At 39.0% G+C, this 26,741-nt stretch overlaps 3 protein-coding genes across 4 annotated transcripts; all 3 read left to right on the forward strand.

Moving 5' to 3' along the window:
• The first annotated feature begins 1,972 nt into the window (after positions 1 to 1,972).
• On the forward strand, positions 1,973 to 8,059 carry LOC131297971 (uncharacterized). Of its 2 annotated transcripts, none has more exons than XM_058323208.1 (8): positions 1,973 to 2,165; positions 3,062 to 3,201; positions 3,696 to 3,943; positions 4,769 to 4,888; positions 4,997 to 5,150; positions 5,586 to 5,725; positions 5,824 to 5,859; positions 7,019 to 8,059. In XM_058323208.1, exons 2-8 carry the CDS (start codon positions 3,126 to 3,128, stop codon positions 7,781 to 7,783), a joined length of 1,539 nt encoding a protein of 512 aa, XP_058179191.1. In that variant the 5' UTR covers positions 1,973 to 2,165; positions 3,062 to 3,125; the 3' UTR covers positions 7,784 to 8,059. The 2 variants fall into 2 exon arrangements, with proteins under 2 accessions (XP_058179191.1, XP_058179192.1); XM_058323209.1 differs by having other exon boundaries at positions 1,975 to 2,165; positions 3,110 to 3,201.
• Positions 8,060 to 16,793: 8,734 nt separating this feature from the next.
• LOC131336341 (glutaredoxin-C3-like) lies at positions 16,794 to 17,726 on the forward strand. The gene has a single exon (XM_058372129.1). The coding sequence runs from the start codon at positions 16,889 to 16,891 to the stop codon at positions 17,276 to 17,278; it is 390 nt and encodes a 129-aa protein (XP_058228112.1). The 5' UTR covers positions 16,794 to 16,888; the 3' UTR covers positions 17,279 to 17,726.
• Positions 17,727 to 22,491: 4,765 nt separating this feature from the next.
• On the forward strand, positions 22,492 to 26,055 carry LOC131336031 (membrane-anchored ubiquitin-fold protein 4-like). Its single transcript, XM_058371635.1, has 4 exons — positions 22,492 to 22,755; positions 22,863 to 23,092; positions 24,732 to 24,902; positions 25,598 to 26,055. The coding sequence occupies exons 2-4, from the start codon at positions 22,963 to 22,965 to the stop codon at positions 25,651 to 25,653; spliced, it is 357 nt and encodes a 118-aa protein (XP_058227618.1). The 5' UTR covers positions 22,492 to 22,755; positions 22,863 to 22,962; the 3' UTR covers positions 25,654 to 26,055.
• Positions 26,056 to 26,741: the final 686 nt, after the last annotated feature.

A 26,741-nucleotide genomic window follows, 5' to 3' on the forward strand; every position in this document is an offset into this window, starting at 1 on the left:
GGTGGACCATGCACATCCGCTTTCGCTTACCAGAATGTAAAATGGGCAAATGTTCACTATCCTCCACCCTATGCCGCCAAAGAGCCATAACTCTATTAGACCGCAAATTCCGAAATCCTGAAGCCATATCCACACGATCAGGCGTTGGAGGAGTAACTGGAGCAGGAGACTCACTATCGGCCAAAATGTATGGAGCATCTTTCTCTTGAGGACAAACAAAAGGCACTGGCGAGACATCCATAGAATTACCACCATCCTTAACCTGGAGTTCAGTTGCTTGAGTTCCGGGAAGCTCAATGTGGTCAACAGATGAAGGGTGATCCATCACTTTAACTCTAACCTCCACAGCCGATAGACTTGGCATATGAAAGAAACGAAACTCTTTACCCGCACCAAAATCTCGTATGCCATCACGACTAACAAGAAGGAAGTCTTTCCCCATAACGACCTTTTTCCGGCATGGCCTCAACTCAATGAAAGTGGAGCGCTCACCAGCTGACCTAACTGAAAAAGGGCGACGGGGAACCTGAGAAGCCGAGGCAGTAGTGCTAGAATTACCCTCCTCATGTAAGGCGACAACCACTATATCCGCTTTACCCTCCAAACTAGTGCTAGACTGCAAGTTAACCTTCATATCATCCGTGTTCGATTGGTCCAAAGCCCGCTGCGCCTCTTCCCTATCATTTGTGTCTGATTGGTCCAAGTCCCTCTGCACCTCTTCCCATGGCTCATATCTTGGATCAAAAATCTCACGGAAATTAGCTTGTGCAGCCTCTCGGGATTTAGCAAAGCACCAATCGGGAATCCAACTCAAATCAGAATCAATCAGTGACGGCTTCTTCGTTTGGAGTCTCAAAATTCCTAGATTTTTTGTGTACAGTGCACGGTCCTCAATAAATTTTCTCTATCTATCTCTCTTCACTCATTACTCTTAAAAATCTCTCTCAAAACCCAAAATGAACAGGGTCTGAGTGTCTTGGTGCACCATGTGTTAAGAAATGAGTTTGTGCATTACGTAACGGTATTTTCTAAGGGAACAAAAAAATTTAAATTTTTCCTGCACGACGCAATCTTGTTATTTTTTACGTTAAATTTTTTTGGATCATCAATTCGTCTCGAGAGAAATCAAAAAAATAAGAAAATTACAATCTAGACTCATTGTTTTTGAATAACAACAAAAATAAGCACACACACAAAAAGAAAGATAGATGATATTTTTTTTTGCTTTTATTTAAATTTCTTTTGTTTGGATACAAATAATAGTTTTTTACTTTTCGATTTATCTCATTAGGACGAACAAATAATCCAAAAAAAAAATGCACAGCAAAACTAAGGGGGCATTTGGTAATCTTTTTATTTTCAGTTTTTAGTTTTTGTCTTTACTTTTTTGAAAACTAATGAAGAAAACTTGTTTGGTAACAAGTTTCTGTTTTTTTTTGTTTTACATAATTTTTTTTAGAGTTTTGTAAATTATGAAAACTATAAAAAGGTGTTTTCCCTGATTTTTTTTTTGAGGAACATAAACATTACCAAACATGTTTATTGTTTTTGTTTTTATGAAAAAATAAACCTGTTTCTTCTTCTAATTTCTTAAAAACAAAAAAATTGAAAAAATTACCAAACGCACCCTAAGAAATGCGCATTTTTTTTCTTTTGAATATATGAAAAAAAAACAAATCAAATGACTTATTAAGTCAAACCACACTTTAGTAAGTATTGCCATGGAACTGTATAGTTCATAAAGATAGTAGTAAAATCTAGGTACAAATTTTTATCAAAACAAATGTCAATTTCATAATCTCAAAACAGGAAATCCCGCATGTCCCCCCTCATTGGAGATCCTCTAGAGTGGATGTCAAAGTCAACGGCGAGGGGAAGTCGGTTTCGGACGTGACACAGTTTCATCGTGTCATGCACAATTACAATACTGCCCTTGCTATAAAATACGAGAAGCTCAACTCCACCCTAGTTCTCTCTCCCTCTCTGGGGCCCGTTTATGCTACGTACTACGGAGCATCTCTTTTCCTCTACCCCAGCAACGAGCAAGAACGGACGGAGTGCACTAGCGCCGCGCCGCGCCGCTCCGGTTGCCGGAGACACGATTACGCCTACCAGATCACGCCGGAACACTTCCATCTCCTTTTGCTTTCGAAAGAGCTAACTCGGTGACTATCCTATCCTATCCTATCCTCTCTCTCTCTCTCTCTCTCTCTCTCTCTCTCTCTCTCTATTATATGGTTTTAGTTTCTAGTGAAAGCTAGGGTTTTTTTTATTTACGCGTTTGTGTTTGAAGATGTGTAATTGAAAGATAGAGTTTTGATTGCTCAATTTTTATGTTAACTTACTGGTTGAAATAGGGCTCTTGAGTGTTTTTATTACATGGTTCTGATTTCTTCAAGTGGTTGCTTTTTAGTGAAATTTAGGGATTTTTACTTCTAATTGTATATAATTTGGTAGGTTAGGGCTTGTGCTTTCGTATTCATGTTCTTTCAACTGCTGTGGATAAATACTTCAAACAGAAATCTCGGTCATGAATGTCTAATGTTAAAAAAGGAAAGAACGCGCGAACACTATTGGTAGAAATCACTGTTTTGGTAGATATTTATGCCCTTCTTGGAAATTTAATGGAATGCAGGGTAATTATACGGAGGGAGTTTCTTTTATAAGTTAAGGAGGTACTGCATAAACAGAAAAATAGGAAAATTTTGGTTGTTTACTTGTTGGGTAGGACCTTAGTTCTTGTGAAAGGAAATCCTCCTGTTCTTGGTTCTGTTTGACGAAAATAGTTTCACTGCAACGGTATTTGTAACGCCCTCTCTCACATGATATGGGCCCCATGTACGTGTGCGTCCCACCCCATGGGAGAGAGGCGTTACGAATAACCATTGCATTGAAAATTTTCTCCTGTTTCACATGGCAGGAAGTTTTATTCTTTTTTGTTAAGTCTTTTCTGATTGGAAGCTCAGTTATCAATTCACGCTTTTTCGATAGATATTGTTCTGTGGTTATCTTAAAGGTTGTTTTTCCGTCTTGATTTTGTTTGTACCTTTTTCTTGTAAAGGTGTAAAGGTTCTTTGTTCATAAGTCTGCCCTTTGTTCGATTGGGCAGACTGTAGTCACAAACAATGGGTGGCACATTCAATCCACAGATTCTGGTGGAAAAGCTGGCCAAGCTCAACAGTTCACAGCAGAGCATCGAGAGTATCCTTTTGCTGATAGGCTATTTGTTCTCCATTTGGGGTTCCTTTTGTGAATAGTCATTAGCTCTTGTCACTTCTCCAAAGGGTTCATTTTGCAATTTCCAAATTTTAAAGGTCGTTTGTCGTTTTAATATTTCAACTTTATTGATTGCTTTCAATGTGAGGCTTATAATTGTCACAAGTATTCTACTAGGTGGTGATGCAACATGATAAATCAATCCAAAGAGATGGCATTCTTCTTGGAGCTTTCCCCCATTGCAATGCTTCTAAAAGCTTTGACATTGATAGTCTGCAAGACTGCGATAGCCATGTAGCTTTAAATAACATTATTTGATTCTGTGCATTTGCTCTTTTATCAATCTTACTCATCAGTCTACTGCACCAAATTCTCCTGTGCATGTCGTTTGGCATATTCTTCTCACGTTCCATTCCTTATTCTCAGATTTGATTAAGGTTTATTGCTTATCATTAGTATGTATCCTTGACGCGATCAAGCTTTATCACATTGGTGTATTTTCCACATGTACAAGGCAAAACAAGTTGTTGAAACATGGGATAGACAATTTCATTGCTCACCGCGTGAGCAGCGATTGGCTTTCTTGTATCTTGCAAATGATATTCTACAAAATAGTCGGCGAAAAGGGTTAGAGTTTGTTAGTGAGTTTTGGAAGGTTCTCCCAGGTGCACTTCGTGATGTAATTGAAAATGGAGATGAAAGTGGCAAGAGTGCTGCACGACGACTGGTACTTTTGTTGAGCTCAAAGTGCTTATTTTTTGTCATTTGGGAGAAATTTTTGGGTGCCGGGTGGGTATATCCCACGTGGTGCCCGTTTGGCACTCCCGAGCCGTCCGATGCACTTTTGGACGGCTCAGATTAAAACTCTCTCTCTCTCCTCTTAACCCTCCTCTCTCTCTCTCTCTCCTAATCCGAGTCGTCCAAAAGTACATCGGATGGCTAGGATGTGCCGAGCTGGCACTGAAAAAATTCTTGTCATTTGGCTACATGTATCCTTAAGTTCTGCAAATAAACATATATATGTAAACTATGAATTCTTGAAGGAGGTGAAAATTCTTTTGGGCTTCCAAAGCCTTTTGCCATGTAAATACATATGTGCATTGAGGTTGTTAGATTTTAATGCTTAGTGTTGTGAAATGCGATAGCTAATATAATAACGAAAAAAATGAAATTGTGTCAAGAACAAGTTTCATGAGCTCATGAAGAAAACTGTAGGTGCCATGGAAGGTTGTAATCTGATCTTTCTGTCCTAGATTTTTGCTGCAGTTAGTCCCCTAAACCCCTTGTCTCCTAATTTAATATGCTGGAAGTTGCATCTTGCCTGTGTAGCATGTTAATTTTAAAGTTCATTCAAGGTGTGTACATGTGCATGTGTTTGCATGGCTGCAACTTGTCTCTCTAAATCAAAATCTTTTCTACTTACCTGTTTGTTTGTATTAAATCTCTTACCTCGTGGTTTGGATATCCTATATTCAAAACGGTTGTTCTGGAACTTAGAGTGGAACATTGTTGATATTGCATCCTCATGTGTGCCTTTCGTATTCGTATCCAGGTCAGCATTTGGGAGGAAAGAAAGGTGTTTGGCTCTCGAGGGCAAATTCTTAAGGAGGAGCTTGTGGGAAGGCACCTGGAAAATAGTAATACAAACGGGAAGCATTCAGCTTTCAAACTGGTGCGTAACTTCTATTCTGTGGTGATTCTGGTGAATTTGTTCTAAAGATTGTCAAGTTTTCACGAAGTTGGGGAGTAAAATCATGTTTCATCCTTTTTCTCTGAACAGAGGCCCTCTGCTGGAAACACATTGGATAAAATAGTTTCGGGTTATCAAGTTGTTTATGGTGGTCAACTGGATGAAGACAATATATTGGGCAGATGTAGGAATGCTATTAGCTGCATCGAGAAAGTGGACAAGGAAATTGGGGGTGTTGTTTCGGGTATGTCCTCAATGGATCCTTAGATGGAAGTGCAAAATAAAGTTTTATTAAGTTATAATATTTTGTAATTTTTTGGCATTCAATATGTGTGGATATGTTTGACATTTATGCATGCTTTAAAGCTTGTTTTTTGTTTCCACTTTCATTTTCAAAATTTATATTCATGGTCTTCTGGTCTGAATTGAATTACTATTGAAATGTTGCTTGAACCTAGTTGAAATTTTGCAGAAGACATAGGTTTCTGGTTAATTCAGTAGTATTCTAAGCTTGTTTTCAAAACTTCAGTTTTCCTCCCATGGCATCCCGCTTATGATACTTGCTAGATCCTGTTGCATGTCTCTCCCTCGCCCTCTCCCTCACCCTCTTCCTCTCCATTCTCCTGCTCCCTCTCTCAATGGTTTGTACTATCGTTATGATCATCGTCACTTTGACCAGGGAAACTGAATGGTTCCAGTGTTGTGGAGGAGCTTCAAGGGCAACATGCTATATTGAGAGATTGTACTGAACAGCTGATGGCAGTCGAATCATCAAGAGCAAATCTGGTCTCTCATCTGAGGGAGGCTCTTCAGGAGCAGGTTCGGTGGCAAGCATATCTTCAAACTGTGCTATTTCTGTATCTTTCTTTCTTTCGTTATCATTGTTTTATGGAAACCTGCCATTGTTTTGTTTTTAGGAGTTCAAGTTAGATCAAATCCGCGATCTACTTCAGGTAATTCTGTTACTTTTTTTTATTTGCTCTGTCCTTTGAATGTTTGCCTCAGGGTTTGGCAATGCTATAATTTGGCTAATCTCCCTTCAAAATGCCTTGTATGCAAAATGTGGTTATTGTCTTTTTCTGAGCAACTAGTTAACTTGAAACAAGGCTTATCTTTAGAGTGTGAGATTTTATGTGATATCATGGTGAATTGGAGATAGGTCTTCTTCGATGAAAGATCAAAGCTCAACACCCTATAAATGGTGTTGTTATGTAGATTATACAATTTACTTGTGGACAATTTTAGCCAATCCACTGGTAATATATGGAGTGAGAAAAGTAAAATATGTAGAGTGGGTAGAGTTGACCTAATCTGTTGGCATATGTTAGTACCAGATTGTTTGAGTTTGAGTGCTAATATTCAAAAATATGATCACTCTTTCCCAGTGGGTAGAGTTGACCTAATCTGTTGGCATATGTTAGTACCAGATTGTTTGAGTTTGAGTGCTAATATTCAAAAATATGATCACTCTTTCCCTTTAGTTATGCTTTATTTTACAACCTAACCAACAGAAATCTGATGAAAAAAGTAAATTCTAAGCCCAAATAGTTTTGCAGTGTAGTTTAATGAGACGGAAACTTGCACATCGAAGCATAGCCACTCCTCAAAATTTGGTAAAGTGATTGATCTGTCTGTTGATGGTTAACCGAATGAGCTACTTCCAGCCAGAAAACCAAAAAATGTCTGTGTAGCTACAGGTTAGATTGTATGGTCAAAGATATAAAAGATGTTTGTTGAGAAGCCCGTGTGCTTCCGTCGGACCTAGTACCTAGAATGATGAAGGTAAGCAAATGTAAAGAAGGAGAATAATAAGAGCAGAGAAGAAATAAACCGGAGACAAAGGAAGAAAAGTGAGGAAACAGAGAAGGGAACTAACGAGGAAGAAAAAATGAAATAGAAGAGGATTGAAAACTGAGAAGTGGAATGGTAGAGAAAGAAGAGGGAAAAAGATGAATAACAGACATTGTCATTTAGTCATACTATAGGGGGCCCATGTCGTGTACTCTTTTCTTCTTGTTTTCTTAACGGCCTGTAGTCTTGCTAAAAATGTGGCATTTACTAAAAGCCAGTCCTAACTATTCCATCGCTCTTTTTTCGTGCTTCTGGTTGCAGGCTGCCCAGTCGCAGTCCGAACAGGCCAGTAATTTGTGCAGACAATTGCTAGCTGACGAGAGTATGAAGGAAGCTCATACCACCAATGCGCCGCAGGGTTTTACAGCAGGAAACGGGGAACAATCAGTTCCAGTAATGTATACACGGCAACTACCTTTCCCGGAAAAATCAGGAGAAGACCCCAAAGCTGCAGCAGCAGCTGTGGCGGCAAAGCTTACTGCATCAACATCCTCAGCTCAGATGCTTACTTATGTCCTCTCTTCACTGGCATCAGAGGGCGTCATTGGAAATAAAATGAAAGAATCTTCCAGCGATTACGCTTCTGAAAAAAGAACTAAGCTTGAGAATGACCACCACCCCGCTTATATTCCATCTCATAATCCACAAGCACCGCCAGTTCAACCTTATCCGCATCCAGAAAGTGTCCCAATCACCACCCAAGAATCAAATTCAAATGAATTACAACCGCCACCTCCGTCGTCTCCTCCTCCATTGCCGCCATTACCGCCGCCCATGCAGCCATATCCAGTGCCTCAGTTCATGCAGAGTACCTCTGGATTGATTAGTGTACCGTATGGTTATGGTACAACCCAAATGCAGCAGACACTGCCCATTCCGGGTTATTCCCCAGTGGGCCCTCCAATGCATGTCGATTCTTCTTTTATAGCTTCGCCACCAAATCCATACCAGAGCTTTCAAGGATCAGACGGCGGTTTCTATAGCCAGCCAACGTCATTGCCAATGGCACCAATGTCGCGGCAATAGCATTACCAGCATGTTTTGGTAGTTGGAAACGATGAAGGTGTACGGTGGTAATTTTAAGGCATTTCCGGAGGAGTATATGGAGCAAACTTTGTTACACCGGGGGTCGGAAACCTTCCTTGGGTTTTTGTCTTTGATTACCCATAGAAGTATATTTTTTTCGGATGGCCATTAGATGTTTGTATTCATATTTCCAAATATGTTTTATTAAATTCATTAGGTCGGAACCTCGTATTGTTTTATTTTAGTGGTTGAATGGAACATAAAAAGTTTTGGCTATGTTTGACTTGAAAAACTAATGTAGATTGATGTTTGGGTGTCTACTGAAGGAAAAATCATTCTATGCCCCTGGGCACTGCGTGGAAATTATGCGCGAAAATTATTCAATGCCCCTGAGGTGCCTCGGGCCTCTCTTCCATCACACACAACTCTTCCACCACAATTGTGTGGTAGAGAAGTGAAGGATACATGGTTTTTTTGGGGGGCCTTCGGACTAAATTTTTAGATTCTCTTTCAACAATTAGTAAAAGTTTGTCTTCAAGTGAAAAGACAAGGAGCTTGGGCTAAAGGGTATTTTGGACTCTTAAGGGTGTGTATTTTGCACTCCTAAAAAGACTCATACGTCACAATTTGTTTCTCATTCTAACTTTACTTTTAATTGTGCCGAGATGTTTGCCCAATTTCGAGATTGACTTGTGTAAGTTACCTTAGCTCTCCCTTTTTAAAAAAAAATTACGTAGTACAGTATTAGAGAATGTACACTCTCATTTAATGCTAGATAAAAACACCTCAAATCTCAACCTTATAGTTTCCAATCAAATTTTAATGATCTGAGCCACTCAATGTGTTTAGAACGTGATTTTATGGACACCCTTGAAAAATTGGGAAAAAAAATGACCCGGAAGGGCTTGATTTGAGTGTTTTTTATTGAATCGTTCAATAAAAAACTGTTCGGATGAAGCCCTTCCCGCTCATTTTTTTTTGCTGATTTCTCGTGGGTACGCTTAAAATCACGTTCTGATTATTTTGAGAGGCTCGGATCATTGAAATTCGATCGAAAACTTTGGGGTATTTTTTTAGGTGTTCCCGGAACCGCCCCGTTCTTAGAAACTCCAAAAAAATTAAAGGCAACCTTTGTGTTCTCTAATTAATACTAAGTTGGAGTTTAAAAATAGACAAACAAATTGAGACGGAGGGAGTAAAAAATAATCTAAACAATTGCCCACAAGCTGCTTGATTGTTGGGTAATAGAGGAGTGAGATTAAGGTGTGGGAAAATACATGCCCCGTGTTAATTCGATGTCTGTGGATACTTAGAGTTAGGGGCCGAATTGTACACTTCCCTTCAGAAACTTTTAATAGTAATAGTTTTTTTTTTTTTTTGAAAACTTAAAAGTAGTAGTAGTTGCTGAAGGAGAGTTGTGGTAATTGAAATCTATGATTAATCTAGGTCCACGTCCATTTACACATGTAATGCGCGCTCACACTCGTATAAGTGGATGAGGTTGCGCAAAAAAAAAAAAAAGGAAAATTGTGAAACTAACAAAATTAGATCAGAAAGTCTACGCATGCGCTAGTCTTTAGAACACAATTCTAGACACAACCAATGTTCGAATCGGGCAAACCGGAACCGTCCCATGCATGTGGACAATCATGCGCAAATTGCGATCAAACAATTCCCGGTCTTTTATGTGTTTTAAAAATTATGGGCATATGTGGTTTATGTTTGACTGGGATAAGAAACAATCCGACATTCGCAGAATGACAAGTTATCCAAACACAAGGGTGCTGCGACAAAGAATCCACCGTCAGGAATCAGGATACATTATCCCCACCCTTTTCTGTTAGTGTTTTAAACAAGCTAAGAACATTTATAAATTACTAAAATTCCAATGAGGAAACACGCTCAAAGCGACAAATGCAAAAGAGAAGGAAGGAAAAGGACGGGAGAGAGAGAGAGAGAGAGAGAGAGAGAGAGAGGGAAAAAGCAGTCAACGGATGAGTTCTAAGTTAAAACACGTCATGAGCTGGCCTGGGGGTGATGCAGTGGCAGTGGTGGGTGATTTGTAAATCGAGTACTACTACTCCTCCTAGCTACTTTTAGTCACTAGTAAATGAAAGACCACTGCGTTTGAGGAGGAACAAAAGCTGGGGAAAAGCCGTCGTCATGTCGTTTGCTTTAACGGCTGATGGCATTGGCATGGGGCAGCAGTAAAATTAAAGCTCCATGTGCCCTCACTCTGCCTTTCTTTCTTTTTCCAGAGAGAGAGAGAGAGAATGAATGTGTTTTGTGTTTGTATACAAATAGGCAATAGACAACTTTGGTACACACCGAAAGCACACCAGCTGTTTAACAAAAAGTCTGCTGTACAAAAGTAATTTGGACGGTTTCAGATGGACAATTGATTGTCAAGATAGACGGTGAAATGTTGAGCGGTGAAACAGAGCGGTGAGCGTAGCATCGCTCGTTGTTTGATTTGTTTAACATATTAATTAAAGATTCTTACAAAAAAACAGCTTGTTCAGATACCGGTATGGACTCGATAGTATTAGTTTTTTTTTTTTTTTTGGTTATTGGAGAGAGTGTGTTTGTATAGTAGTAAATAGATAGAATAGGCAAAGCAGACAAATAGAGTTTGGGGGGGACCAAGCAAGGAACAAAGCAACGTTCTCATGACTTACCTTTACAGATTTTGATCTGAAAGCTGCTGCTTTACAAGCGTGGACCACCCATAACATAAATACTGCATATGAATATGAATATGATATGTCATGCCTCTCTCGCTCTCTCTCTCCATGGGTGTGACGCCGCGTCCGTACTCGCAAGTTCTCGCAACCCCACTTGCTCGCGTGTTTTGGGGCCTGAACGTTTTGTCCCGTCGAAATTTACGAATCTACCACTGTCTTTTTTCGGGGACGGGATAGGTTCAGAAGATGGGCAACTGGGCCCTCTGCTTTTGACTCAACCACGTTCCAAACCGGCCGCCTGCCGTTCCCTAACCTTATTAGTGAGAAATTTTCCGGTGGCAGGTAGGTATATTTCACATAGTGTCCGCTTGGCACTTTTGAATTGTTTGATACTACGTACATTTTTGGACAGTTTAGATTGAAACTAGTAGTTGCATAAATATAGAGTAGTAGTAAGGGTCATCATCAGGCCAGGCCGGGCCAACCCAGTCCGCCAAGTCATTGCCCAAGCCTGCCCACGGGCCAAGCCGATCGGGCTTTTTATTTTTGGCGGGCTGGACTACCTACCATAAATTGAAGCCTAAGCCCAGCCTACGGGCAAGCCCAATTGACGGGCCGGTGGGCCAAAAGTCGGGCGGGGCTTAAATTTATTTGGGCAAAACTAAACCAGTGGAAAAAAGAAAAGGTTTTGTGGGAATTTAGGCTAATAGGCGGGCCCGTTGGCGGGCCTACGGACGGGCCGAGTAAAAATTCATAGGCCCTAGTCCGCCCATTACAAACTACGGGCCGGGCTAGCTCGCCCGTTTTACAGGCTCGGGCCGAGTAAAAGCCCGACGGACCAGGTGGGTTTTGGGCGGGTCGCAGGCCTTCAGACTAAATGATTACCCTTAGTAGTAGTAGTTGTTTTGGAGACTTTGACACCCCAATAATTTTACAACTATATCCACTTTACGGGAAAGTCTTCAATACACACCCCTTTAAGGTGTGTATCATATGCACCTATTGTGTGATTCATATTGTGCCACCTCATAAAAATTTACTTGTAGGACCGGTCATTCATAACATTTTATTTCATATCATAACTTTTTTAGTAAAAATTCGTAACTTTTCATCAATATGATTCGTAACTTTTTAGCAATAGATTCATAATATTTTGGGAATCATAACATTTTAGTGTATTTTAATGAGGGTGCATATAATACACACCCAAATGAGGGGTGTGTATTGTAGCACTTCTCCCATTTTACACACCCAAATATACACCTACACACACACAAGTGTGTGTGGTGTGGTCCTAGAACTTCTCTTGACACCTTACGTAACGGTGTCTTTAGAACCATTGAACAACAGCGAACTAAACGTCGTTAACAATATCCGACGTCTTCCAAAAGAATTCAAGTTAACCGAACACAGCCTTAGTCTATTACCATTTCCTATAAACCTGTAATGCGTGAATCTTTAAGAGTAGAAATGTTGATTCAAAAACGTCCTTTCTAACCGCTAGAATTTCTCAAGTGGAGAGGTAGTCTCTCTCGATCTCCCAATCATGAATACTCCCTCCGTCCCAATTTAGTTGTCACTTTTTGGAGTTCGTGTCACTTTTCAATTGATTATATCTTGTAATTTATAATGTTTTAGGTAATTTCGAAAATATTGTATTATAGAACAAATCGAGATCTATCAAACAAGATTCATATTGGATATAAAATTCATTACCAATTTAAAGATATAACTAATTTTTTAATCCAGTTAGAATAGAACTGAGACAAGTAAATTGGGACGGAGGGAGTATGTATTAGACATTTTGAACTCTCATGCATTACACCACCCCATTTTTCTAAAATTTATTGCAATATTAATTGTGGGGGGAAAAATTACTAGAATTGCGTACAGACATGGATAATTGGATATGGGTTATCATATCTTCTTCAGAAATGTACAATGCTTTACTAGCAGCTAGCATGCATGATATCACCAATAGTACTCCTCCTATATCCGAAGCATTACGCCCGCAGTAGTAAATTAAGGCCGAAAACAACTACTCCGACAAGTGAAATCGAATCATATCCTTTTCTTTTTCTTCGCTACCATCTCTCTCTCTCTCTCTCTCTCTCTCTCTCTCTCTCAAGCCATATCTTCCCCTTTTTGGCTTTTGGGTTGCATGCCAGCCTCCCTCTCTTAAATGCGAAAAAAGAAAGAGCCAAAGGCCCAAATAGGATTACTATTATTAATTAGAGAGTTAGTTAATTAACAAAGGGAAGTGCTACAATACACAACCCTTATTTGGGTGTGTATCATATGCACCATCATTGAAACACACTAAAATGTTATGATTTCAAAAATGTTAGGAATGTATTACTCAAAAGTTACGAATCATATGATGAAAAGTTACGAATTTTTAGTATAAAAGTTACGATACGAAATAAAATGTTATGAATGATCGGTCCTACAAGTAATTTTTTTATGAGGTGGCACAATATGAACCATACAATAGGTGCATATGGTACACAGCTTAAAAGGGTATGTATCGAAGACTTTCCCATTAAGAATACGACTTCTCTTTTCTTTCCATGAAAAGGAACACCCCTCGTACGGATTTCTCTTTATTTGCAACTTTTCCAATTTTTTTATACTGTCAAAGTTAATTAGTATGAGTAGCACCAATACTACGTAGACTCCTATTGACCATTTCATTGTCACATACGTATTGGCTCCACACATTTAATTGTGGGATGAACCTCACACTTATATAAGAGATGAGTGGTCGATAGGAATGTACCTAAACTTATTTTATAAAATTGTGTTTTCTGCGCATGACTGTACTTATCTTGGATGTACGTATTTTATTTTCTTATTAAAAAAATGCTTTTTTTGTGATGAGTTATCATTATGGAACGAAGTAAGTGTATTTTAGCATATATGTTTTACAATCCATGTGTTCAAATCACCCATATATCGCTGGGTCCATGGTTGTGAGGTTGTTGAGACTCTCTCATTTGGAAGTTGAGATTTTTCACTCTTCTCTTCAATTTTGGACTCAGGAGCCAGGTCTAGAGTTCTAGATCTGGGTTTTCTTGGAATCAGTGTACCAGTGACGAAGACGATGTCTGCAGCGGCTTCTGCCTTTAGTCTGCGGCGGGACGAGCTAGAGTTGGTGCAGCGGGTTATCCAGGAGGGCTTGCTCTATGTTCATACTTGGCCTCTCAACTTCAGCCTCTCCAACCCCCTTTCACGAGTGTGTTTGACGGCTCCGGCTCCGGCGTCGTGGTTCCATGCGGGTTTTTTTTGTTTGTTGTATTTTATTTTCTTTTGTTAGTTTCTGTATTTTGGGACTGATAGTGTCCCCTCTTATTGTACTGTATTTTGCTTATTTATAAATCGAGTTTACTTTTTGGTAAAAAAAAATCACCCGTATGTGCGTGAGGAAACGGCTTCAAAATTTTCCTAGGCTCTTTGCTTTTTTATGAGATTCAAACCCGGTATCTATTTTACAATACTCTTTATTTAGGTTCTTTATTCACTCTTGTAATGTTTAACTATGATTAACAATAAAATGTAATTTCTTTACACCGATGAGGGGGGGTAAAAAAAAACTACGCCCATATGTATGAGTTGGAACTTCATGAAAAATGCCTTATAAACCAACCAGTAAAAATGATTAACATAACAAAGAGTTTGTTAGCTTGGGAATGGGGATGCTAAGCTGCCAAGTAGCACCTTGTAAAGCGGTGTAAAGCAGTCGATCTGGCCGCCCATCTCTACAATTGTTGACTCAGATCTCGACCGAACAATGAACGATTCAGATTATTCAACCAAGTTATCTGTGCTGAGATGAACGGCTAGATTATCGACTGCTCTGCACCCGTTCGGTTTGCTTCTACTACTATATAAAAACTCTCTTTTTTTCCTTGTTTTGTTTGCGATCACATGCACACCTTTATTGTTTTGTGGAGTAACCGAAAACAGGGTCAAAGTGGTCAATCCAACTAGACTCCAACTAACAAAACGTTAACATGCGCGCAAGGGTTTGTTTGGGGATGGATGGCCACGTTCCTTTCCATCACTTTTGGATCCAAAAAGCTTGCGGAGTAATAAGGCCGACAAAAAGGACGGATACAGCCGAACTAATTAAAGAAAAACCACTTCTTCTTCCCCAACTCAGCTCTCTCCTTCTCAAAAAGCCTGTGCCTATTGTCTCTCTCTCTCCCCTCCCTCCCCTCACTGCACATTACAACTCACTCTACAGTATTATTTTCTGTACTGGACTGGACGGCTTCTTCAGACCCGGCCAGGACCCTGTTGTGAAAAAGCCTATTTTTATGGAGTTCAGCATCTGTTCATCGGACCCGGAACTCTACAGTGAGCAAGTCATTATAGGGGTGTAGTGATCACCCGGAACCCAATCGTTGTTTCAGATTCGTTGTTAACTTTTACTGGTGATTGTCGAGATGAACTGGCTCGGATCGCGCAGCACTGCAGGAGGCGCTATATGGTCGCTCATTACAGGGTCCCCGCTCCGCTGTTCATCTGTCCCGTTATATATACCACGTGAAAACTTCACCAACAACGTAATTGTTGGAATAATTGTAGATAAATTTCAACATTAATTATCTCTTTCACTCCCCATAACGATCCGTTGGGTGGCGGAATAAGGTTTTGGGTGGATAAGAAGGGAATCGGTGAAAAAAAAAAAGTTTGTTTAGGAGTTGATGCGAGTAATCACTCAGTTTTCCTTCATATAATTCTTGTAATAAGCATACAAATGGAGTATGTGTACATGCAGTGTTGAATATCTAGCTCATCTTGGACAGAGCCGACTCTGTCTTTTCAGGGACTTAAAACAAAAATTAAAAATAAAAAACATTTCTTGTTGGACTATAATAAAGGATAAAAAAAAAAGAGAGTAGGAAGAGCCCTTACAATTCAAATTTTTTTGGAGGCCTAAAGCAAGCGTAACACTTGATTTAGCTCAGGACCTTGGATCTAGTCTAGCTAAAATAAGTTAAACGAAAACTTTACTATCCCATCCCAAAAAATTGCCTAATTGTCGAAGTAAATAAAGTACTCCTCTCAGTTTCAGCTCCTGTGCGTATATTTTAGCTTCCTAAAATTTTCTTCCAGCCATATATTAAAAGAATTTACAACCCCAATAATCTTTACGTAACCCACAACCTCACAATAATCAAATAGAGTTAACACAATCGTTTGACCAAGTGTCCTGATAATTTCCTTCAAATGAAAGGCATGAAAGCGTTATACAGGAGCAAGTGGATCTTTATTTTTATTTTGGGATAAATTTTCTTTCTCTTGTGTTGAACCATAAAAAAAGGCAAGGGCGGCTTAGGAATTAATATTTTACACTAACACAAAAGATACCCTCAACTCTAAAGCGTTGTTCCATCTTAAATTGGGATCCGGATCTTGCCCGTGTAACGGCATGCCCTAGCCAAGGCATGGCAAGCCAAAGCAAAGCAAAACACAATTTTATCGGGCAAAACAAGACTCTATCAGGTAATTTTTGGCCGTTTGACCTTGGATACCCGTGAAAACACATTCTGTCGGTAATGCCCGAAAAGAAGCAAGTGGATCTTCATTTGATAGTTAATTATGGGAAATAATTTTGCCACTATTTTTTTTGTTAACGCCACTCACCTGCAAGTGTATTTTTGTACAAAAAATACACTTGTAGAGGAGTGGCATTAACAAAAAAGAGTGACAAAATCAACAGCTTTTATTATAAGGAAGTTTTTAGTTTCAAGGGTGGATATTCATGGCTATAATTAATTTCCTACAAATCAAAGGGATGAAATTTGTGTGTGGACAATGAGCAATATGGATATATATAACACAATATAAAAACAATACATACAGCACATGGGCAACTCTCTCTCTCTCACCCACTAATGAGTTGTCATGGCGGCGTTTGCAACATAACAGGATTCAATTTCTTTTGAAGACAAACTATGATTTAAGTGAGGGGTCATGGTGGTTGATTGCTGTGCTCGAGTCCTATAATATTTGAATTGCGCAATCGAATCTAATAGTAACACAGCTGGGTTGTTCCTCGATTAAAAAAAAAAACACACTCTCTCTCTCCCTCCTCTCTTTTCTCTTGCATGCGGTGTGTACTATCTGTGTAGTAGACCAACTTTTATGGACACACCAACTTTATCGTCCCAAAAATATTTCATTACCATATCTCAAACTTCTTTCAAGAAAGTAATCACACCCTCTCTCTCTCTCTCTCTCTCTCTCTCTCTCTCTCTCTCTCCTTTGTCTCTCCCCCTCTATAAATAAACACACATTCCCTCCCCCACTTCTCACTCCCCATTCCCTCAAAATACTCCCCCCAGTAACATAGCAAAAGAATAAAGAACGCTCCCACATTTCCTTTCAACAAATTTCCACCCCCGTCAAAAAAATGCAGTACCAAGCAGAGTCATGGGGCTCCTACAACTTCCCAACACGGAGTTCTAGCCCTATCGGGTCGGACCCGATAGAGCGGATAGAGAGGCTGGCGTCGGAGAACGCGGTGGTGATATTCAGCGTGAGCACGTGCTGCATGTGCCACGCCATCAAGCGGCTCTTCTGCGGGATGGGGGTGAACCCCACCGTGTACGAGCTCGACGAGGACCCCAGGGGCGGCAAAGAGATCGAGAAAGCGCTCATGATGCTCCTCGGGAGCCCCTCCGGGGTCCCCGTCGTGTTCATTGGTGGAAAGCTGGTGGGAGCTATGGACAGAGTCATGGCCTCCCATATCAATGGGTCCCTGGTCCCACTTCTCAAGGAGGCTGGGGCCCTCTGGCTTTGACTTGGGTTTTGGTTTTAAGTGATCATGACTAACTTGTTGATATTCCCTTTCTCTTGATGCAGTTTTAGAGTGAGAGAGAGAAACAAAAAAAAGGGAGTTATTGAATTAGCAGTAATTGTTGGTTTAGTGAAATTAATTTGGTGAGAGAGAGGAAGAGGAGTGGGTTTCGGCTAAGCAAGCTAGATCTGCCATTTTGGAGACAGTTCTAGTATCTTGGACTAATGTTTTTAGATTTAGTTTTTCCTTTTTTTTTTTCTTTTTTCCTTTTTTTTAAATTTATTTTCTGGGTCTTTATTTGTTTTCAGTTTGTGGGTTGTGTCTTGGTTTTGTGTTCTTCAGTTGGGTCTCTGTTGTTGCTTTGTTTTGTGTAGCTTCAACCAATGTGAGACAGAAATGTAATCCGCTCCCTCCTCTCTGTATAGAAAAGCAAGGAAAAATTGTTGGTTAATTTGTGTTTATTTCAATATTATTGTCCTTACGTATGTATCGACCCATCAAGTAATGGTTTTTTTTAGTCTTTCGATATTGTTACATCACGAGATACCATCGAAATATTAGACCGCATGCATTCCATTACGTATCGATAAGTTTTTGATTCACGGACCACAGTTCATCGGCTGTTGTGTAGGGCCGATAGATATTGGCCGTTGCAGGTGTTTATGCACCTTAATTTTTTTTTTTTGGTTAAAAATGATTTTCAAAAAATCATGTCTACTACAAGTTATTCCCAGCATGTGACGTCGTTCGATACTCTCGTTACTACTATTACACTGCAAAGTGCAAACGTTATGTTATGGGTCCTGACATCGTTATTTAAAATCTTGCAATCTTCATTTGCGCTCCTTTTCGTCGGTGGTTTAGTATTGTGAAAAGATAAGGAAATTAGCAAAATAATTTATTAGTTTTTCAATATTTTACATACTATATTTTGCTTATAATTAATTCTGAGTACACGAAAGAGAGTTCCATCTATTTTCTTCAATTCTCATTATTTTTGCATGCACCACTTTTCCCTATTCAAAAAGTGGCTAGGAATATTCCTTCCTTTTCTTTTCTCTCATTAGTGTATCCAAAGGAGCTGTTAATTAGGTTTATAGTTAACTCCATAAAAGTAAAACAAACAGGAAGCTGGAAAAACTTAAGATAAAAAAACGGGTTGGAGGTGTTGGACCTATGGTTCAGGTTTAAGACTTTCGAGTTTGAAACTTCTCAGGTGATATCAACTCTTTTGGAGCCAGTTTATATAGAACTTTGCTCAACTTTAATCTGGACCTTCACAAGTAGGCGGCGTGATTGATTCCCCTAATTAGTAATGGTGTGTATAAGTTGACCCGAACACCTGAGTTATGAGAAGAAAAAAAACAAGATAAATAGTGGTATGTCCAAAACTAAATGGCAAAGTCCAAAAAAGGTGTCCAAAACTCAGTCCCCATTAATGGTTAGTAGGGCTGCTCTTTACGGGTATGGTCTACTGACTATGGGCCATGGGCCCATCTGTCGTGGGTTGATCTTGGGCTGCTCTTTACGGGTCCAGTACCCACGCCACTCGACTGAAATCCAATCTAACGGAAAAATTATTCAATGTCCCCGAGACACCGCGTGCCAGTGCCGAGGGCATGAGAAAACTCGATACCAAACAGGTGAGTTCTACCAGCCTCCTTAGAATTTAAAAATAAAACACAAACATATCCTTTAAGCCCCGGATTACCCATCTCGTAACTCCGTAACGCCCCATCCGGGAGGGTTAACATAATCTGTACAAATGGAGATTACGTATCACCCGTGTTAAGGTTCTCTATACTAACACTAGACAAAGTCAACTAAATAAATTACAAAAGACTTCCAAAACAAATAAACAAAGGAAGTTATACAAGATGAGTTATGTGTCCAAATGAGTTCATATGCTACAAACTCTATTTCAAAAGTATATCACAACATGTACAAAAGCAGGAACACAAGCGGAAAGCCCCTTTTCTCAAACTTAAGGTGGAAACACGTCCCCCAAACCAATTGGGAGATGGTGCTGTGCAGTGGTGTGCGTAGCGCCGTGCTGCGCACCCACGATCCGACGGTTCAAATTTCATCTCGGCTATGAACAACTCTCGATTGTTGGTTGCCGAGATAAGATTTGAGCCGTTGGATATACGATCCGACGGCCTGAAGGTACGGAGCACGGTGTACAGCACCAACCCGAAATCCCCCCAAACCCAGAATATGAAACATCCACTGCCAATTCTTAGGCTGCCGGCTGCCGTACAACACCCAATATAGCCGCATTATTTTAATCAACGCAGCCACACAAATGATTTTGCTCGTAAATATACTCAATAATTTTGTTATTTGGAAAATAATATCATTCGATACTTGAGAGAAATTCTGGTATTTTGCATAATAAAATTAATTTGAAAAATTCCATGTTTTAATTGTCAATTTTAACAAGTTTAACGTAATTGATAATATCGCGGATGACATGATAATTTGTTTTTCCCCTTGTCCTAATTTGTATAGTCTTTGATTGCTATCGAAATGTAGCCAATCAAACCAATAAAAAAACGATGTTCAAAAAAAATACCCGATAAAAAGACTATTTCTTACCAATCGAAGTTGTGAAAGGAGGGGTTGACAAACATTTTTTCCTTAAACAACCTTTTTTTTTCCCTAACCTCTTAGAGATGTTAGTATTGATAATGTTGCGGATGACATGATACTTTTTTTTTTCTTGCTTCTTGTCCTAATTTGTATAGTCTTTGATTGCTATCGAAACGTAGCCAATCAAACCGATAAAAAGACAAACCGGCTAGTCAACTTTCTTGCCAGTCGAAGTTGTGAAAGGAGGGTTTGACAAACATTTTTTTTCCTTAAAAAACAATTTTTATTTTTCGAACCTCTTTAGAGATGTTAGTATTTATAAGAATCCCTAGGGAATCAGTACCATTAGGATGTCGGTGTCACACGTCATATGGTGTATAGAATGTGGAAAAGAAAAATACCCCGTATTTGGCATCACAAGGTTATCTTAAAGTTAGTCCTACTCCAATATAATCTATGATAATCGTATTTGGTTATCTTAAATTTGCATCAACCAAACGATTCTATCCCAATAAAACGAGATGTGCTAGCTTCTTCTCGATGAATAAGTTTATCGATCTCCAATAAAATTTTTAAAAATTATGACCAGAAGCAAAATGAAAAATTTACTAACGACGGCAAAAAAAGAAGAAGAAGTTGTTATGACTAGAAGCAAAATAAAAATTTACCTAAGATGCAAAAATATCAAATAACTGGTATATTTGATATTTTTGTCTTCTCATATGAACTTTTTAAAATTTCGGTCCACGTTTTTTTTATACATTTTTTTTTATTGATCATCTTGTCAAAATAAATGATTAATTTCAAAAATTACGACGAAAATCTAAACAAATAAATACGAAAAGCAAAAAATACCCCAAAAAGAATAACTAGACCAAAAATCTAGGAAGAATGGGGCCTACATGTATTCTGTGGGGATAACATGGACAATATAGGAATTAATCCTAATATTACGTTCTGATTTTTCAACGAAAACGGCATCTTTACTTACTGGCAGTCTATCTTATTAAAATAATAATAACTCGTGTGATTTTTTTTATTAGTCCATGCGCCTGGATTAGTTAAATATGAATTTTCCAGGTATTTTTAACATTATTTTTCGGAGCTTACAAGGGAAGTATGGAGCCTTCAATAAAAAAAGACCAATTCAAAATGAATCATCATACACAGTGGCCAATATAAATTAAAGAAACTAGACAGACCAACAAAATTAATTAAATAGAACAGAAATATGACTCGCTATACCAAGTTTGCCGCGATTTTTTTTCCGGATCAACACGCGTTTCATTGTTATGACTCTAGAATTTTCTAGCGAGATAAGTGAATCGCCCTCTCATAAAAATCTAAAATGATTTGAGTCGGCGACAAATAGAGATGATGAACGAGTCGAACAATTTGATTGCTCAAACTCGGTTTGAAAGTTCAACGAGTTTTAGAAATATGCTCGGATTTTAACTTATCATAGGAGTTTAAATAAATAGGATCAACATCCAATGTCAAAGTCGCTTAATTTTTTTTATACAATCTTGATTTGAAAGGTTAACTAATTTTGAAAATATATTCAAAGTTCATTGATGTATCCAATAAACCGATTTTTAACAAGTTTTTAGCCGGCAAACATGAACTCAAATGTCAGTAATTTAATTTGTCAACCGGTCGTAGTGACATACTCTTTCCGTCCTATACAATTTTAGTTTCTTTTAAATTCTAAATTTAGAAGAAGACATACATTTAAACCACAAGAGGTTGGCCACTCCAATGCCTGAAATTTACGACGTTCTGCCATTTGAAGTTTTTAAGTTCGAAACTTTATAAGTGTTATCAGCTCATTTGGGGTTCGTCGATATATTAATTTGCTCTACTTTAATTGGGCAAGTTAGCGGTGTGATTGGTCTCACAAAATTAATTGATATGCACGTAAATTGGCCCGAACACTTGATAATGGAAAAAAGACATGCATAAGGTGCTTTAAATCAAATTAAATACACTTATTAGTAAAATTGTACTCCTACCATCTTTGTTCCAACATTTCGAAGTTAGTTATACTTATTTATGAAGGATTTTTTTGAACAATTACAAATATTTAGACTTAAAACTTTTTAAAGCGCACATTTTTATGGAGGAACATGATACATCTCAAGTAGTAAATTTTTTGTTTAAAGGAACATCTCAAGAAAAAAAAAAAAAAAAAAACTAAGCGATTCTGCTACAGAAACCGACAGGAATCAGAGCCACCATCCAACCGACAGCCACGGGGCCCACTCCAGACCCGCACGGATGATCCGAGCCGTTCAATAATTGAAAAAAAATTGAGCGGGGTTGAGAAAAATCAGCTCCACCGCATATGAGTAGCTGTGTAGGTGTTCGAGATTTTGAATCTAGATGAAAAAATAGAAGATTGGATTGAACACCTACACATATCAGATTGAGCTGATATTTCTCGGACCCATTCTTCTTTTTAAAATTATTAAACAGTTCGAATCATCCGCACGGGACACCGAATAGGCCCCACGTGCCCATCGATTTCCACCGTCGGTTTCCTTAGCTTTTTCGAATAATAATGGGACGCATGGATTACTTGACGAAATGCACGGGGGAAGATCTCTGCAATTCACTAATAACGTAGATTCGAAAAATTACAATTTCCCACGCGGCAAAAATAACCGAACAAATTACAGTAACCTTTTTTTCGAAAAGAAAATTACTCCTCCAGCACCAGCGCCTTTATTTTATTAGGAAAAAAAACAGAAATAGAGTAAAACAACAGTCACTGTCTAAGATCGGGTCTAGGGTTCCTCAAATTCTCTCTCTCTCTCTCTCTCTCTCTCTCTCTCTCTCTGCAGCCCAGAATAAGCTCTGGAATCAAACTCGTTCCATATCGGTCGCAGGTTCGTGGTAATTCACATCTAATCCTGTAATTTCTGTGTTACGTGTGTCGGTTTTGAATCGATAAGGGCTGTTATGTATATCTGTTGATGGTTTCGATGTTGTCTAGGTGTTGAATTGGTGGGAAAGGTTTGGGTTCGATTGGAGTTGGGGTTTCTTAGCTCGATCGGAGGGTTCGGTGATTTTGAGAATTTTTGTGGTCGTTGCAAATGCCGGACGAGGACTTGGTGGAGCTTAAGTTCCGATTATATGATGGGACCGACATCGGTCCGTTTCAGTATTCTCCGGCTTCTACCGTCGCGATGCTTAAGGAGAGAGTCGTCGCCGAGTGGCCTAAAGGTTAGAAACATTTGTGCAACTTCATTACTCTAGAGTCCGTTATTCGAAATGCATCCATTTCTTCTTCTTCTTTTTCAATTTTGATATCCGATGTCCGGGCCAACTTGTGTGCACCTCGACTAAATCTGGGGCAGTTAACTACTGGGGAAATCCTGTGGCCCAAGGTTTGGAATGTTTGGGATTTGAAATGAAGTTTTCTCATGCCCAGTGGCAGATGCAGGATTTCACTCAGCAAGGGCCCAAATTACATGCATTTCTGTATTAATAACAAAAAATATTCCATAATAAATATTGCTACTTGCTAGTTTCGAGAAACGAGACGAGATTGTGTGTATATACGTAACCACCATTTAATGTTGTACCCACAACAATAAAAATTGGTTGATGATGTGAAATTTTAGGGGGTTTCACGCATATATAGAAACTTTATGAACTTTTTTTTTTCCCACTGATGAGACTTGCCGGGCCTGATCCTATGGCCTGGGCACCCACCAGCACCCCCTTATGTCTGCCCTTGGTCATGCCCACTTGGCGGAACCCTTTGGGGTTAATGTATCCAATTCTGTGCACTCTGTGTAGTTTTTATGTTGGAGTTGTTTCTTTAAGGCTATGTTTGGATGGCCACAATTTTTAGGAGAAATAGGAATATGATTACTAAGAATCAAATTATTTGTAATTCTACACTAGACGCAGTTCTGTCCAGTGTTTAAATTAATTCAATGTTTCCTTATTTTAAGGATTGAGACATAAATCTAAAATTACCATGGGGTAAGGGAGGGATCATATTCTCACTTGGTCAGGGAAGGCGATTCCTAGTTTAATGTCACTAGAAACCACATTCCTATTCCCGTCTATTCCAAACGCGGAAATCATGAGGATGTCATATCACATTCACATTCCTCCTCAAGATTCCCACCATCCAAATTGAGCCTTACATGTCAGTGCTTGGATGATAATATTTCACTTCGTTATTTATGGAGAATTATGCAATTGAGAATACGAAGGTGTAAAATTCAGGATCAAACTTAGTTGCCTAAGGCTTTCGCTTTGAGTCTCTTGGTAAGGAAGTGGGTTTCAGTTCTTGGAGCGTGAAATGCGCAGGGCTTGGATGATCATCGTGATATATGAAGGAAACTTCATGTGTTTATGAACCTAGGGTTCAACACACTTTACTTGAACTCTAGTTTTTAAAAGTTTAGTTTTTGTTGTTAGATCTTATCCTAAGATTTGAAGTATATGTGCTCAAAGAGTTGCCTTGTTGGTCTTCCTAAGAAAAAGAACTGTGCATGTTTCTTGTTGCTTATCAAAAAGGAGTTTATGTGTACTATGTGTTGCTCTTATCGTTCTTCCAATGTTCAAGAATGGTTCTTTTCGAGTTTATGCCAATCATCAGTTCTTAGCATCATGAATTCATGATACGGTTCTCTTCCGGTGGCCATTTGCATGTATTCTCTTCAGCCTTGAATTTCTGTAATTTGTCAAGTAATAAAGTAAGATAGAGGCATTTGGATTTCATTTACGACCCCCGATTATCATCTGTCTTTGAATTCCCGCCATCCCATGTCTTCATTTTATATAATTCCATTTTAGCTTTTTCCCCTCTGTACATTGATATGGATGTTGTATTGGTTCAACCTAGATAAGAAAATTGCGCCCAAGGCCGCAAATGATGTCAAATTGATAAACGCTGGTAAGATTCTGGAGAACAGCAAAACTGTTGGCCAATGCAGAACACCTTTCGGAGAGCTTTCAAATACTGTCATCACTATGCATGTTGTGGTGCAGCCGACTTTAGCAAAAGCAAAATCAGGTAGTTTCAATCTTGCTAGTGAAGTTTTTTGTGTAATGCCTCCCTGAATTTGAACTATCCTAATAATTGATTTCTTTGGGCCCCTATAGAAGGATATGATTTTTTTTCTTCAACTTGAACTCAATCCCAGTTACTTGGGGTGGGCTGCTTGCATTTTTCAGTTAATGGACTTCTTATTTCTACAGCCTCTTCCCTAATTTAGTTTCTTGGTTGTCCAGCGAAGAAACTTCCATGTTGTGTTTTGCTATGCATGAATATTGCTTGATCTTTAGCTTGGTTAGGTGTTGTTGCATGTGTCCTGTCTGGCTTTTTTGTTGTGTATTGTTGGATACATTACAGGGGACATGTCTCATGGAAGTTGATTATCTGGAATATCTAGTATTGTTCAATATGTTCAATTTTTTATTTTTTATCATATAATGTGAGAGTATAAGAAGTAGGACAAAAGTCTATTTTGACAAGGATCTGTTACTTTCAGCATCTCAACAGTGGATGTAAAAAGCTCAAAAATACTGATTTGAGGGTTAAATTGCATAGACAGAAGAGAGTAGAAGAGGAATGGTAGTCAATAACATCTAGGTTCATTGGCAATTACCCTAAAGAAAGATGCACAATGCGTTCTTCACTTGTTCCATTAAGAGTTGCTGCTTCTCTAATAGAGTTGCTGAAATCTATGGTTTTGTTTGTCTGAACAGAAAAGAAAGTTGATGAGGCTCCAAGGAAAACCATGTGCAGATGTTCGATATTGTGAGAAGATAAAGGTTATTCGGAATTAATCTCGTGGGGCTCTTGGGATCACCTGGTCGGTTGAATTGGGCAGTTGGAAAAGACAATAATTCCAAACAGTACCTTACCTCATTCATTTACATGCTTGTTTGTTATGATGTATTTGTCTTTTATAAATTCCTTTGTGTTTGTGTACATTTGTAGCTGCAGGCCTTCCATATAGAAATACAAGGCTAATGGGGTTGATAACCTCAAAAGGGCTTCTCATTTATATGTCAGCATCACGAGTCAAATTTGGTCGGTATGGCAGTGCTGCAAAAATTGGACCTCTCTCTATTATGTAGAACAAAATGAGTGGCCTGGTGCATGCTTTTTTAATTGTATAAATCTCAAGGTGTATACCACATGGATTCATGTTCTTTGCTTATTTTCTGCATTTTGCTCAAGATCAGAAATTACTGATTTCCCTAAATTGGGAGTATTGTATAGCTGGCCACCAGGCCCAACACCACAACTCAGTCAGCTGGCAAAGGGCAACGACGGGGTAAACATGCTTGCTTGGAGTGAGTGGTGTTTTTGGTTCAGGTTATCGTTCTGTACCGCAGTCTCTAATCTTGGCTCTTCTGTCAATTCTGGGGTTGCCACGAGGTTTAGGGCTAAATGTTGTTTCAATTGCTGATTCATAGACATGCGATTTGGCACACTTACAAACATGGGTGTTGGATCCATGTGAGTGCAAGTGTTTGTGCATAGTGTGTGTCTAGCATGATTGCACCATTGAGCATTCCAAGCTGCACAACTGTGATCATTCGCGGAACAATATACAAACAGGAGAAAATTTACACGATGCATACAAAAAGTTGATGAATCACTCTCTTACCCTTCCGTGTTAAAAAAAAAAAAAAATGTGCCCCTTTAAAGCCAACACTTTCTTATACGAAGCTGGTAAGTGGGCAAAGCCGGGGACCAAAAAACTATCATAAGCCTAGTAGCTCCAGAGGTTGCGATTACCTTTTTCTTTGGAGTCTGCAATTACCTTGGAAGTGCTCAACACTTGTTCTGCCGTCAGTAGGTCATCGGTTGATCAATGAGAGTTTAAAATGTAAATGCAGG

The sequence above is a fragment of the Rhododendron vialii genome, chromosome 8a (genome assembly GCF_030253575.1).
Source record: "Rhododendron vialii isolate Sample 1 chromosome 8a, ASM3025357v1".
In the NCBI taxonomy this organism is placed as follows: Eukaryota; Viridiplantae; Streptophyta; class Magnoliopsida; order Ericales; family Ericaceae; genus Rhododendron; species Rhododendron vialii.

What these genes read in the sequence shown, in the direction of transcription:
- LOC131297971 (XM_058323208.1), top strand. Translation starts at nt 3,126, where the DNA reads ATGGGTGGCACATTCAATCCACAGATTCTGGTGGAAAAGCTGGCCAAG. An exon ending in AATTGGGGGTGTTGTTTCGG is followed by an intron (nt 5,151 to 5,585) that starts GTATGTCCTCAA and finishes CACTTTGACCAG; the next exon opens with GGAAACTGAATGGTTCCAGT. An exon ending in AAATCCGCGATCTACTTCAG is followed by an intron (nt 5,860 to 7,018) that starts GTAATTCTGTTA and finishes TTCTGGTTGCAG; the next exon opens with GCTGCCCAGTCGCAGTCCGA.
- LOC131336031 (XM_058371635.1), top strand. Translation starts at nt 22,963, where the DNA reads ATGCCGGACGAGGACTTGGTGGAGCTTAAGTTCCGATTATATGATGGG. An exon ending in CGTCGCCGAGTGGCCTAAAG is followed by an intron (nt 23,093 to 24,731) that starts GTTAGAAACATT and finishes GGTTCAACCTAG; the next exon opens with ATAAGAAAATTGCGCCCAAG. An exon ending in TTTAGCAAAAGCAAAATCAG is followed by an intron (nt 24,903 to 25,597) that starts GTAGTTTCAATC and finishes TTGTCTGAACAG; the next exon opens with AAAAGAAAGTTGATGAGGCT.
- LOC131336341 (XM_058372129.1), top strand. Translation starts at nt 16,889, where the DNA reads ATGCAGTACCAAGCAGAGTCATGGGGCTCCTACAACTTCCCAACACGG.